Source organism: Papio anubis, chromosome 1 (genome assembly GCF_008728515.1).
Source record: "Papio anubis isolate 15944 chromosome 1, Panubis1.0, whole genome shotgun sequence".
In the NCBI taxonomy this organism is placed as follows: Eukaryota; Metazoa; Chordata; class Mammalia; order Primates; family Cercopithecidae; genus Papio; species Papio anubis.
The window spans coordinates 85,396,105-85,409,326 of record NC_044976.1 but is presented as its reverse complement, the minus strand read 5'-3'; the positions used below and the strand labels follow the sequence as shown (position 1 = coordinate 85,409,326).

General features: G+C 38.5%; 1 protein-coding gene across 4 annotated transcripts in view; it reads right to left on the bottom strand.

The window, feature by feature from the left end:
• Nucleotides 1–395: 395 nt before the first annotated feature.
• HS2ST1 (heparan sulfate 2-O-sulfotransferase 1) overlaps nucleotides 396–13,222 on the bottom strand; it is a 201,763-nt gene continuing 188,936 nt past the window's right edge. For 3 of the 4 annotated variants that reach the window (XM_009212233.3, XM_009212248.4, XM_009212241.4), the window contains 2 exons: nucleotides 8,141–8,298; nucleotides 396–7,243 (listed from right to left, as the gene is read on the bottom strand). In XM_009212233.3, coding sequence (XP_009210497.1) covers nucleotides 7,014–7,243; nucleotides 8,141–8,298 — 388 coding nt within the window. In that variant the 3' untranslated portion in view covers nucleotides 396–7,013. The remainder of the gene's footprint in view (nucleotides 7,244–8,140; nucleotides 8,299–13,222) is intronic. The other variant, XM_003892150.5, reaches the window with a different exon arrangement.

Below are 13,222 nucleotides of genomic sequence, written 5' to 3'. Positions count from 1 at the left end.
AAAATATGTCTCTGGTAACTCTTGGTTGAATAAAATGTCACTCATTTCTGATCAGCCATTTTCAGAAAGGCTCTGCCCGCTTCAAATGGAATTACGGGTGAGTTCAGTTACCCAGAAAAGGTGTATTTCAGCTAATCAATTTTGAGAGATCTAACAGTTTCAAACACCTACGACTGAAACCTCTACATTGTTTTTGTTTTACAGTACAACCTGGCTGCCTTACCAAGAGGGCACCCAGAATCATCAAAATGGATACAAATGCAATGTTATTGCCACAAGCACTTTAAATACATCTCTCAAGATGCTACATGAAATACCCAGATTTAGGTCAAACTGGTTCAATTTGTGAAAGCAAAACAAAGTTCAGAAGCCAGATCAGTTAGGGACTGTACGTCTACTCTTTGCCAGATTTTAATATTTAATTAGATACAGGTTAAAGCTTTGATACTTTAAGGCGGCACATGCTAAAAAAAAAATCACAAATTAGCAAGTTTGACAGTTCTTTGATGTTAAGTTTCTACTAAGAGACTGAGTGATTTTAAATTGGAAAGAAAGGAGAGCGGAGGGAGAGGAAGAAAGAAAAGAATGAACTGATTCTACAATCCCAGAATAATCACTCTTGGATCTGCTGCTCAGGGAGAGAAATTTCTTAACATTCTTACAGTTCAAAATACTTAGGTTGCCTGTTTCATGGAGGGCGTATTTAGCAAGAAAACCTAGACAGGGGTCAGTTATTGCACTTATAGCTCATCCTTTTCCAGCATCACCGATAGGCTGAAGGCTCTAGAAATCTAGTTGCCCACACCCTTGATCTAAAAGAAAATTAATCCAAATATGTTTTATCTATTTCCCTGTAAATGCTGTCAGTGTTAATGATGTGAAACATTTCCAGGCAAGACTTTCATTTTTAAACTTCAGGTTTAGAGAAGTAGAGGTAGAGACTTAGAGTTGGTGTGTTTCATTAGAAGCCTTCATGATCAAACCAGAGGACATCAGAAAAGTTTCTAGGGGGTTCTTTCTAAACTCTAATCCAGGTCACAAAATCTGGAAAAGCAAAAGAGGCAAGGAAGCCAAGCATCTCATAGGGAGATAGTGAATTCCTTCTTTGTGATCCTAGGTTCTTTGGGAAAACGCTCGTCTGTTTTATAAGCTTTGACATAGGAGGTAATCATCATTGCCTAATTGAGGCAAAAGCAAGGGGTGCTGAAAATTTGCACAGATGCATTGTTATGAACCCAAGTTAATGCCTTCATTCCCCATTTATTGATTATATCCCACCTGTCACCAAACGTTGGTGTTTCTGGCCCTGAGATCTGTCTGCTTCTCCCCAACCTTGTCTCTACTTTTCTTGACAACTGCAGTCAGGTCCTCAGAGGTTTTCATGTTCTTAGTTTTTAGCTTGAGAGCCTATTGTTTACACTGCTGCTGTCCTTTCTGTTTAAAGAGTGCAAATCATTTCACTCCTGGGATCTGGAGTTTTATGTGTGTACTATTTAGCAGTCCTTACTGTTCAAATATACTAAGATATGAACTCCGTCACTTCTGGAATAAGCAAGTCCTATCTTCTTTAGAACACTCAGCATTTCCCCCCTTTAATCTGTACAAATGAGTGATTTGTATGTGGAAAGAACAGCAAGAATCAGAACCAGGAATATCTATGCTACAGGTACGTAAGTGACGTGGTATTAAGATAATCAGTAAAAAGTACAGTCATTCAAAAATATTTATAAAAATATCATTTATGAAATGACAAAACTAGTATTCTGCAGGGTGAGAACAGCACATCAGCTTGGTAACACTATTCCAGCACAGCATGTAAATACCAGCAGTTATTAGCCTACCCTGCCCAGTACTTTGCATACATCATGCCCAACCTTTGCAACAATCCTGTTTACTGACATCACATTGCTAAATGCAGATCCCTTTGACTCTCAAGCCATGTTCTTTGTTCTGTCACTGCAAGTACACACCAAATTCTGTTAAGAAAATTCATCACTGAACTGGTATCTTATCAACCCAATATCATATAATATAAATAGAATCAATCAAGCATTGCTCAAAACAATGAGCCAGTGGCTAAGAATTGAAAATCAATGTAATTGAGACTTTCTTTTTTAAGGGGAAAAAAAAAAATCAGAAATGTGTGTTCTAAAAAAAATTATGGACATGTCCAAACTGTGCCATAAATGTTAGATTAAGTTACTTTCACATTTCTTTTTTATTCTAATAGCCCTTTGTCTATTTTTCTTTTTTCTTCTAATTAAGTATATACTTTGTAAGTTTTCTATCTGAAATGTTATTACCAGCGATGAAGTACAACGCAAAAGCAGCAGAGACGTGTCAGTCCAGATAAAATATTGTCACAAGCCATACAATCATTAAAAACCAATGATGATGCATGCTTTTCTGATGGCAACACTACCTGAGAGTTAAGTTGACACTGAACACTGAGTCAGCTTGGAAAATGTCCATCAGTGTCAACGCTACAAAAGAAAATATTAAAACAGGACACCAAACCATTTTTCCCCTTCCCACTAAGTGTTTATTTTATAGCTTTTGCATCAGGTAGTCAACTGAAACACTTCAACATCAGAAAGCTGGCAGAATGTTAAGGAAAAGGAGTGATTATCTCTCCAACAGATGTGACAAAATGGTTTCAAGTTGGAAACAGAATTGCATAAATGAATCAACTGAATGGAGTGGGGGAGGGCAGGGAGCGAGAAGAAAGTAGTAAGCATCTTCCAACAGGACTATGAGGGGAAAAAAAGGCACTGTTGAGCTGTGTATTTATAAAATAAAAGTCAAAATACGCAATCCATGTTTCCAAAATTACATTCAACACTGCTTCAGAGATGCTCACATACCTCTCAATAGAAAGCTACAAAAACTGTCTAAAAAATCAGATAGACAGCATCAATGTCCCAACACAGGCTTAACAGTAATGTATTTTAAAGAGTTCATCACCATCAGGGTCCATTTTATAAATAGTACTGCAAAGGCCACAAAGCTGCATGAAATTACAGGATAAATCTGACTAAATGATCATTCATTTCAATCTCTAAAATTCCTGCTCCAAGTAATCAGAAAGTAAGCTCCACTCCAGAGGAGCTGAATTGGCAGTGGATTTGAAACAGGGTTGCTTTTCTCCTCAGAAGGCTGCCTAAAGAGCAGTTTAGTTGGCATCATACAGCAACTCTGCATAGGGTAAACGGATGCAAAACTGTAACAGCAATTTCTCTGCTTCCTCTGAAAGTAAACAACGCTAATTTATGAAGAGGTCAACTCAAATCATAAAGGAGAAGCACCTGGGCCTCTTAAAGGCAAACTACATAAAAGGTTACAGGGAGCTTCTCATATTAAGGATTCTAGGACCATAGGTGTGTTTGGGAATGACCAATGGGAAAATCCAGTGAGATGATTTACACAGATGTTCTCTACGTAGATTTGAATATAAATTAAAATGCCAGCTATGCATTTGGGAATCAGCCTTTAGGTTAAATTCTCTAGTGCTTTCAGAATTATTTGATTTTATTAAAAAAGAATCATTGTCTACAAACTATTTTCTTTCTAACAATGCAAATACAGTAAGCAAATCATCTGCAATATCAAAATATTGTTTGTAAATCACTGATGGCACCAACGATTTTAGGAATTTCCAATAGGACACATATTGAGAAAAAGCAACAGATTATAGGCGTTAACCAAATTTTAAGATCAGAAAATTATAAAAATCAGTAAGTTTAAACTATCTAATTTTCAATAGTTTAAATCCAATCATCAGGAATTCAGAAGCACCCAATATGTTTGAAGTTGCACAAATGCACATGGATGACAGGAAAGTAATCCCCATGCAATATCTTAAGTGTTGCTATCAGATATATTTAAGTGCTACTTTACAGATTAAAGTTGGGTAAAATCAAAATATATTTTACTTCCCATTAGATTTTAAAACAATCACAATAATTTATCAACAGTTGCCATTTCACAGCAATTAGAAAACAGGAGTTGATACAAGTTGAACAGAAAGGTATCTTTTCCTCTTTTAGGAAATAAACATACATATATATATTTCACATACACACATAACATTATCTTTAAAATTCCAAGTGGTTAATTTACTTTTGTATTATAAAAAAATTATCTCCCTATGGTCAAAATACTGAAAAAGCGCAAAGGCTGAAAAAAGAAAACCACATTTGCCACTTTAAAAAAATACATTATTGTCTCAGTGGTTCTATTTATTTAACTGATTATAAAGTATTATGACTCCTAGTACTGTACTGGACCTGATGGAATTAAATCCACCCCTTTCTCAGTCTCCAGAAAGGATACTCCTAACCCACCCTAAAATATGGTAAAACAAATGCCCCTATTCTGAACTGTTAAACTGGGAAAGAAAACATGCCCACCTGGAAACAATATAAGTCATAAAAGTTTATGAATCTGTGCGAGAGACTACACGAATCAGAAAGCAATTCTTTGGATATGTTAGGAGCTTTTAGAAGTATATAAACTCTTTTAGGCCTCTAGAGTACAGATACGAAGATGATTTCTCCATAAATAATGATTTAGCCAGTGCAATGGTTGGTAGCCCATGGTCTGCATCTGGGATGTCTTCTGTTTTCGTAAATAAAGTTTTATTGGAACATAACCGTGCTCATTTGTTTACATAATGTCTATTGCTGCTTTTGTGGTACAATGGCAGGGTTGACTAGCTGTGACAGAGACCATATGGCCTGCAAAGCCTAAAATATTTACTCTCTGGTCCTTCCACAGAAAGTTTACCTACCTCCTGATCTAGTTCACAAAGTACTGCTCTAGTTACCTAAAAGAGTTAATGCACCTCAAGAAGATTTGGGCATGTGGTGCAAGAGTAACTTGCATACTGGGGTTTGTTCATTAGCAGGTAATGTCAAACCCCACCCTGAAGTGGTGCTTTACTTTTGGGCAAGGAAATAATTTGTATACACTTTCAGGAAATACCTATAAAAATCAATTTGAAAAAAGAAAGAAAAAAGCCAAATAATAATAATAAAAATAAAAAGCCTGGCTATGTTCTTTTAATACTTTTATATTATATTATTGTGAGGAAAGGGTGCTAAAATGATTCTTCCTGTCATTCTTTTAGTTTTTCTCTAGTTTGTTTATAAATGTTTTCTCATAAGAAGTGTTCCCTCATGCCCTCCCATAACCTTTAAGGCAATCTACCTAAAATGCTTACAGTCTGTGAAGCCTTGTTCAGAAATATTTAGTTAAACCATAGGTATAAAATAGCTACCATTTCTGAATAGTAATGTAAAATAAAAACAGAAACATCTTTCAAATTTGAAGAGCAAAGTTTCCCTGACCCTAATCAGCTAACAAAGCCTATTTCTAACAGGGAACTTCCTAAACTCAAGCAGCTGCTCATGAAGCTTTAAGAGTTCACAGGTGTTTCATATTTCAATCGTTGCTGAAACATGGAAGATAAAACACCGGGAGGATATGTATCAAACACAAATTTATATCAAGATTAACTTTTTCAACCAGCTTACAAGCAGACTTTTCCCTTTCTTTGTTAAAAAAGGAATGCTATGAAACTATATGTTAAAGATGTTTCTATAATAATACCTTACATTTATATAGCGCTTTACAATTTTCAAAGTGCTTTCACATGCCATCTCATTTAATCCTCACAACAGCCCTGTGAGGTAGGTACAGCAGGTATTATTATCATTTCAAGATGAGGAAATTGAGGCAAAGAGAGGTTAAGTGACTTGCCCAAGATCACACAGCTGGTAAGTGGTAGAGCTAGGACCTGAAATCAAGTTTTTTGACTCCTTGTCCAGTACTCTTTCCACTGCAATTACTGCCTCAAGTTATGAATAATGAACTGTGTATCAAAATTGAAAGCTTATTGAAGTTCATTTCAGTGATGTCTTAACAGTAAAGTTAAATGAGAAATACAAGAACAGTAGGTCTGATGGTTTTACTTGACATAAAATTGGTGCAAAACCACTTTTGTCTAATTACTTGTAACCTTTTGGTCCAAATACATAAAATATGCAATATTTACAGCATTTTCCTTTTTTTGTAAATGCAATGCTTTAAAACACATTATAAAGCACCTTAGTAAAAATAGTCTACAGGTAAAAGTACAGAAGAAGTAGGAAAATCCTACCCATACCACCGCTCACTAATGGAGTCATAATACGGAGTCACCGATATCTCAGTTTACAGCTTTACAAATAACCCATGGAGAAACAAATACTAAACTTACTTTTTTGATATTAATGTGTAAAAATCTTAACTAAAACTTCAGACAATCTCAGTATTCTTTGAAGTATCTTCCCAATATTAGACATTGAGGAGACAGGAATGAGAAATACTGCTTTGACGCTTTATCTTTTTACCATATTAGTCATTTAAATTGATTTTTAACACTAATCAGTATTTAAAAAATTAAAACCACCTACATAAATATGGGCAAATCCAACTACAGCAGAAACATTTCTTAGCAAATATGATTAAACATTCCAATAAATTTCATGAGACATGACTCACAAAAACAAAGTACACACTGTCAAACAGTTATTAACACAATTCAGTAGAAGTGTATAACCCAAACCCTCAGTGAAGGCAGAAGAGGCAAATGGACTCATCTTCATTCATGGTTAGTTGAAAAAATGCTTTATCAAAAACGACAGTATCAGAACCTTTTCTGAAATTGTATTTAGCCTTTTGATTAGACCTGCCATGAGTTCATTTTAGGTGATGTATATTTTCTCCCAGGCAGGAGGTTATAACTTTCACCAAAGTTTAGCCAGGAAAAATAAAAATGCCTGAAACTTAAACTTAGAACACTGACATACCAGCCAGTATCTACTTCCTTGATGTTACTGTATGTTTCCTAATTTGGCTCGATATAAACTGTCATATACACCTACTGTCAGCAATCCAGACTGTGGAGCTGAGAACAAAGGTGAAGATAGGGTCAAATTTTAGTTCAAGAATCCAATAGTCACACCTTATACTCAGTTCGACTTAGGGTAAATCTTTTCATAGAAAAAGTTTTGTGCGAGGATGTAGAGGTCTCCATCTTTTTCTCGAACAGCATGGGCTCTGATGAATTGGAACTGCTCTAGTGCAAATTCATAGAACTCATTCTCCATTTTCCAAATATCAGATTGCTGTAGTTTTGCAATGGTTTGTTTAGTGGGGAGTTTCTTCTCTGTGGTTTTCCTAAGATGAGATTTCTTTCCTACTTACAAAGGGGGAAAAAAAGGAAAGGTAAATAATTATTGGAGAACACACAAAAGGTCAATGCCTCTTTATTTGAAGAGGTGGTTAATATGACATATTAAAGAATAGGTAACATAATTGTCTTATATAATTCTGGTAAAAATGGAACCTTGATCATACTAGAGCTATGATTCAGTCCTTTAGAATGTAAATCCTCAACCTAGTAAAGACTTAATGAAATGTCAAATAGTAAATGTAAGGATTGGCACACAGTGAAGTGTAGGCTGTCACCTCACACGCTATATTCTCAAGTTCTTGGTGCTCTGAGACTAGTTCATTTCTGATAAAATATCTATTGCCAAACTGTATTCTATTTTCTCATAATCTATATTCTCTAAAATTATGTTAGAAGCTAGGGCATATGCATCCTCAAGGAAAGAGTTTCTATAACTGCATCTTATCAAGCAACAGCAAAAAACAAAACAAAACAAAACAAAAACATAATTAACTTATCACTTTCAGATACGTAATACAGCTGAGGCTGCTGAAACATGGCTTAGGCATACTTTAGTTCCACTATCCCACCTCTACTTCAAAATGGTAGTAGGCAGGACTAATACACAGGCCTATGTTTGACATCTGGCAAGAAATGTATTGAATACTATACATTTCTAAGGCTGGTTCTGTAGTTTGTATCATTCCACTATTTCTACAGTGCCTTCTAATTTTCACCTAATTCACAGTTATTCAATAGAAAATAGTGAGCAGAAACAGACAAGATACCTGCCTTTCTGGAGTTATCTGTCGTGAAATGTCGTCGTTTCACTGAAGAAACTTTAAGTCATATATTTACGAGTTGCAAACAAACAAACAAAAGAAACCAAAGAAAGTTTTAAAAAGAAACCCTTCCTTTATATACCTGTGCGATAGAGTTCAGTAGCACCCCTGAAAAACCGGGGCAATGCTGCCTCCAATAACATGATAAAATCTTCAAGTTCTTCAGTAACTCCCACCAGAAAATATTCATTAACTAGGTTATACTTGGCTTGATCCATAGCCCACCTGCTTCCCACATTCCTGAAACCAAAGAAAAGGAATTAAAACCTGGTTGTGAAATCTGCTGAGCGTTTTTGGTGCCTTTGACACTATATATTACAGAGAAAATAGATAAACACATGTATATCCAAAGTCTCAATGCCCTTTTATTACCATCCTGTGGGAGGCACACCTGTTTCTAATTTCCTTTGCTTCCATCTCCAGTTTCTGCTCAACTATGCAGTGCTAATTCAGAGTTTACCAGAGGACTCTTAACATGAGCAATTTAGTTTAAGGGCACTTTAAAAATGTATATGGATATAAGAAAATATACCCCTCCTATATGATTTAGTGTGTTTTAACTTTTTTAAGCTACACTAAATTCTGTTCATTTAAGAGCTCTCTAGTAAAGTGTAAACAATTCGTGTTTACTGCTTATTGTGTGAGTTTTGAATTTTTGTGAGCTGTTTTCTGAAATTTCTGAGGAACAGAAAATAGATAATGGCTCTGCTAAGAATCTTTTATTTTTATTTTCATTTACATTGTCAGCTAATGCTATTAACAGAGATTTGATCCAAAATAAACTCTACTTTTGGGTTCTTTTTAGCACAAATATTCCTTAATCCAAATTCTAGCTCTGCGTTTAAGCAGCAGTATGGTCTTGAGCTGATGGCTTCACCTTTCTCAATTTTGTTTTCTCAAACTATTTAAAAAAAAAAAGAGGGGGACGGGAGTCATGATTAATTGGTTTCTAAGCACCCTCCCAGTTCTGTGAATCTATGAAATATACTGAAGAAATACAATTAATATCTCCTCAAAAATGCCCAATAGAGCAATAGTCTTTATTGTTCTAAGGCAGGGTTTGGCAAACTTTTTATATAAAAAGCCAGAGGATAAATATTTTAGGTTTTGCAGACTACACAGTGATATGGTTTGGATATTTGTTCCCTCTAACTCTCATTCTGAAATATGATTCCCAGTGTTGGAGGTTGGACTTGGTGGGAGGTAACTGGATCATGGGAGCAGGTCCCTTGTGAATGGTTTAGCACCATCCCCTTAGTGATAACTGAGTACTTGGCTCAGTTAGTTCATTAGAGATCTAGTTATTTAAAAGACTGGGGGCCAGGTGTGGTGGCTCACACCTGTAATCCCAGCACTTTGGGAGGCCAAGGCAGGCGGGTCACCTCATGTTCAAGACCAGCCTCACCAACGTGGAGAAACCCCATCTCTACTAAAAATACAAAATCAGCCGGGCATGGTGGTGCATGCCTGTAATCCCAGCTACTCGGGAGGCTGAGGCAGGGGAATTGCTTGAACCCAGGAGGCAGAGGTTGTGGTGAGCCGAGATCACGCCACTGCACTCCAGCCTGGGTGACAAGAGCAAAACTTCATCTAAAAAAAACCCAAAAAGACTGGGACTTCCCCCTTCATTCTCTTGTTTCCACTCCTGCCATGTGATGCGCCTGCTCCCACTTCACTTTCTGCCATGATTGTAAGCTTCCTGAGGCCTGCACCAGAAACCAAACAGATGTTAGTGTCATGCTTGCACAGCGTGCAGAACCATAAGCCAAGTAAACCTCTTTTCATTATAAATTACCATCTCAGGTATTCCTTCACAGTAATGTAAGAATGGCCTAATAGAGAAAATTGTTCCTAAGGAGTGGGGTATTGCTGTAAAGATACCTGAAAATGGGAAAGTGGCTTTGGAACTGGGTAATGGGCAGAGGTTGGAAGAATCTGAAGGGCTCTGAAGAAGACAGGAAGAAGAGGGAAACTTTGACATTTCTTAAGCTGAGACTGGTTTAATGATTGTGACAAAAATGCTGACAGAAATATGGACAGAAGTCCAGGCTGATGAGGTCTCAGAGGGAAATGAAGAAGCTACTGAGAACTGGAGTAAAGGTCACCTGTATTATGCCTTAGCAAAGAACTTGGCTGTGCGGTGTCCAAGTTCTAGAGATCTGTGGAAGTTTGAACTTAAAGACTGATGACTGGTTGGGTGCGGTGGCTCACACCTGTAATCCCAGCACTTTGGGAGGCTGAGGCAGGTGGATTACTTGAGGTCTGGAGTTTGAGACCAGCGTGGCCAACATGGTGAAACCCCATCTCTACTAAAAACACAAAAATTAGCCGGGTATGGTGGCACACACCTGTAATCCCAGCTACTCGGGAGGTTGAGGCAGGAGAACTGCTTGAGCCCAGAAGGCAGAGGCAGTGAACCGAGATTGTGCCACTGTACTCCAGCCTGGCTGACAGAGTGAGTCTGTCTCCAAAAAAAAAAAAAAAAAAAAAGTGATGACTTAGGACATCTGGTGCAATACATTTCTAAGCAACAAAGCATTTAAGATGTGGCCTGGCTGCGTCTAAGAGGCTACAATAAAATGCAAGAGCAAAGGAATGACTTAAAGTTGGAACTTGTATTTTAAAGGGAGGCAGAGCATAAACATTTGGAAAATTCACAGCCTGGCCATGTGGTAAAGAAGGAAAGCCCCCTTTTTGTGTTGTTTTTTGTTTTAAAGACAGGGTCTTGCTCTGTTGCCCAGGCTGGATCTTGGCTCATTGCAGGCTTAACCTCCTGGATTCAAGTGTTCTTCCTACCTTAGCCTCCCAAGTAGCTGGGATTATGGGCATATGCCACTACACCTGGCTAACTTTATGTTTTGTAGAGATGAGATTGCCCAGGCTAGTCTCAAATTCCTGGGCTCAAGCGAGCCTCCCACTTTGGTCTTCCAAAGTGCTGGAATTACAGGCATGAGCAACCACGCACACTGAAAAGCTTATTTTCCAGGGAATAGGGCAGGGAATAGGGAAGGAATTTAATAACACTGTGGAGCAATCACTTATTAAGGAGGTTAGCATGACTAAAAGGGAGTCAAGTGCTAATATCCAAGACAATGGGAAAAAGGCCTCAAAGGCATTTCAGAGATCTTCCAGGCTGCCCCTCCCATCATAGGCCCAGAGGCCTTGGGGAGAAGAATGATTTAAGGGGACAGGCCCAGGGTTCTGCTGCCCTGAGAAGCCTTGGGACATTGCTCCCCACATCCCGGCCACTCCAGTTCCAGCCTTGGCTCAAAGGAGTTCAGGTATAGCTTGGGCCACCAGTCCGGGGGAGCATAAGCTGTAAGCATTGGTGGTTTCCAGGTGGTATTAAATTTGCAGATGCTCAGAATGCAAGTATGAAGGAGCTTGCATTCCACCTAGATTGCAGCTTCCATCTAGATTTCAGAAGTGGGTTGGGTTGGAGCCCTCACCCCACTCAGAGACCCAAACAGGGAACTGCCTAGTGGAGCTGTGGGAAGGGGATTATGCCCTCCAGAACCCAGAATGGTTGGCTCACCATCAGCTCTCACACTCTCCCTGGAAAAACTGCAGGTACACTCAATTCTAACCCATGAGAGCAGCCATGTAGGCTGTACCCTGCAAAGCCATGGGGGCAGGGCTGCTCAAGGCCTTGGGAGCCCACCCCTTGCACCAGGATGCAGGAGATGAAGTCAAGGATTATGTTGGAGCTTTAAGATGTAATGACTGCCCTGCTGGGTTTCAGACTTGTGTGGGGCCTACTGCACCTTTCTTTTGGCCAATTTCTCCCTTTTGGAATGGAAATGTTTATCCAATGCCTATACCACCATTGTATCGGGAATAAATAACTTGTTTTTTTTTTTTTTTTAATCTCACAGGCTCACAGGTAGAAGGAACTCATCTCCAGATGAGATTTTGGACTTGGGACTTCTGAGTTAATGCTGGAATAAGACTTTGGGACTACTGTGAAGGGATGAATATATTTTGAAATATGAGAAAGACATGAGATTTGGTGAGCCAGGGGCAGAATAATATGGTTTGGATGTTTGTTCCCTCCAAATCTCACGTTGAAATGTGATTCCCAGTGCTGGAGGTAGGGCCTGGTGGGAGGTGACTGGATCATGGGAGCAGATCTGTCATGAATGGTTTAGTGCCATCCCCTTGGCGATAACTGAGTTCTCGCTCAGTTCACACAAGATCTGGTTGTTTGAAAGTCTGGGAACCATACCCCCGCCCCTAGTGCCCACTTTCTTGCTCCCACCATGTGATATGCCTGTTCCTGCTTCACCTTCTGCCATGATTGTAAGGTTCCTGAGGCCCTTGTTGGTGCCATGCTTGTACATCCTGCAGAACAGTGAGCCAATTAAACCTCTTTTCTTCATAAATTACCCAGTCTCAGGTAGTCCTTTATAGTAATGCAAGAACAGCTAATACACATGGTTTAGGTTACAACTACTCAACTCTGCTGTTGCAGTGTGAAAACAGCCACAAGCAGTAAGTAAAAAATACATGTGGCTGTGTTTCAATAAAACTTTATTTATAAAACAGGTGACATAGCTGGGCATGGTGGCTCATGCCTGTAATCCCAGCACTTTGGGAGGCTGAGGTAGGTGGATCCCTTGAGGTCAGGAGTTCGAGACCAGCCTGGCCAACATGGTGAAACCCGATCTCTACTAAAAGAACAAAAATTAGCCAGGTGTAGTGTAGGCACCTGTAGTCCCAGCTACTCGGGAGGCTGAGACAGGAGAACTGTGAACCCAGGAGGCGGAGGATGCAGTGAGCCAAGACTGTGCCCCTGCACTCCAACTTGGGCGATAGAGCGAAATTCTGTCTCTAATAATAATAATAATAATAATAATAATAATAATAATAAAAAAACAGGTGACAGGCCAAAATTGGGTCTGCAGGTTACAACCTGTAGTTTGCCAATCCCTGTTCTAAAGAAATGGTTAAAAATTGAGAAGGCATTCTTTATAGGCTTCCAATTCTTATACTAGTATGAGGCTTTGATGTAATTTATTGAGTAGGACCTTAAACTCCACAGCAATCTAATAATATATCTCAAATAATGAAGAAATTCCTTTTATTTCTCATTATGGTTTAAGGAAGAAACTTTGAATATGTTCCTTTTTTCTCCTACTTCTCCTATTAAAATGATTGAATAGAA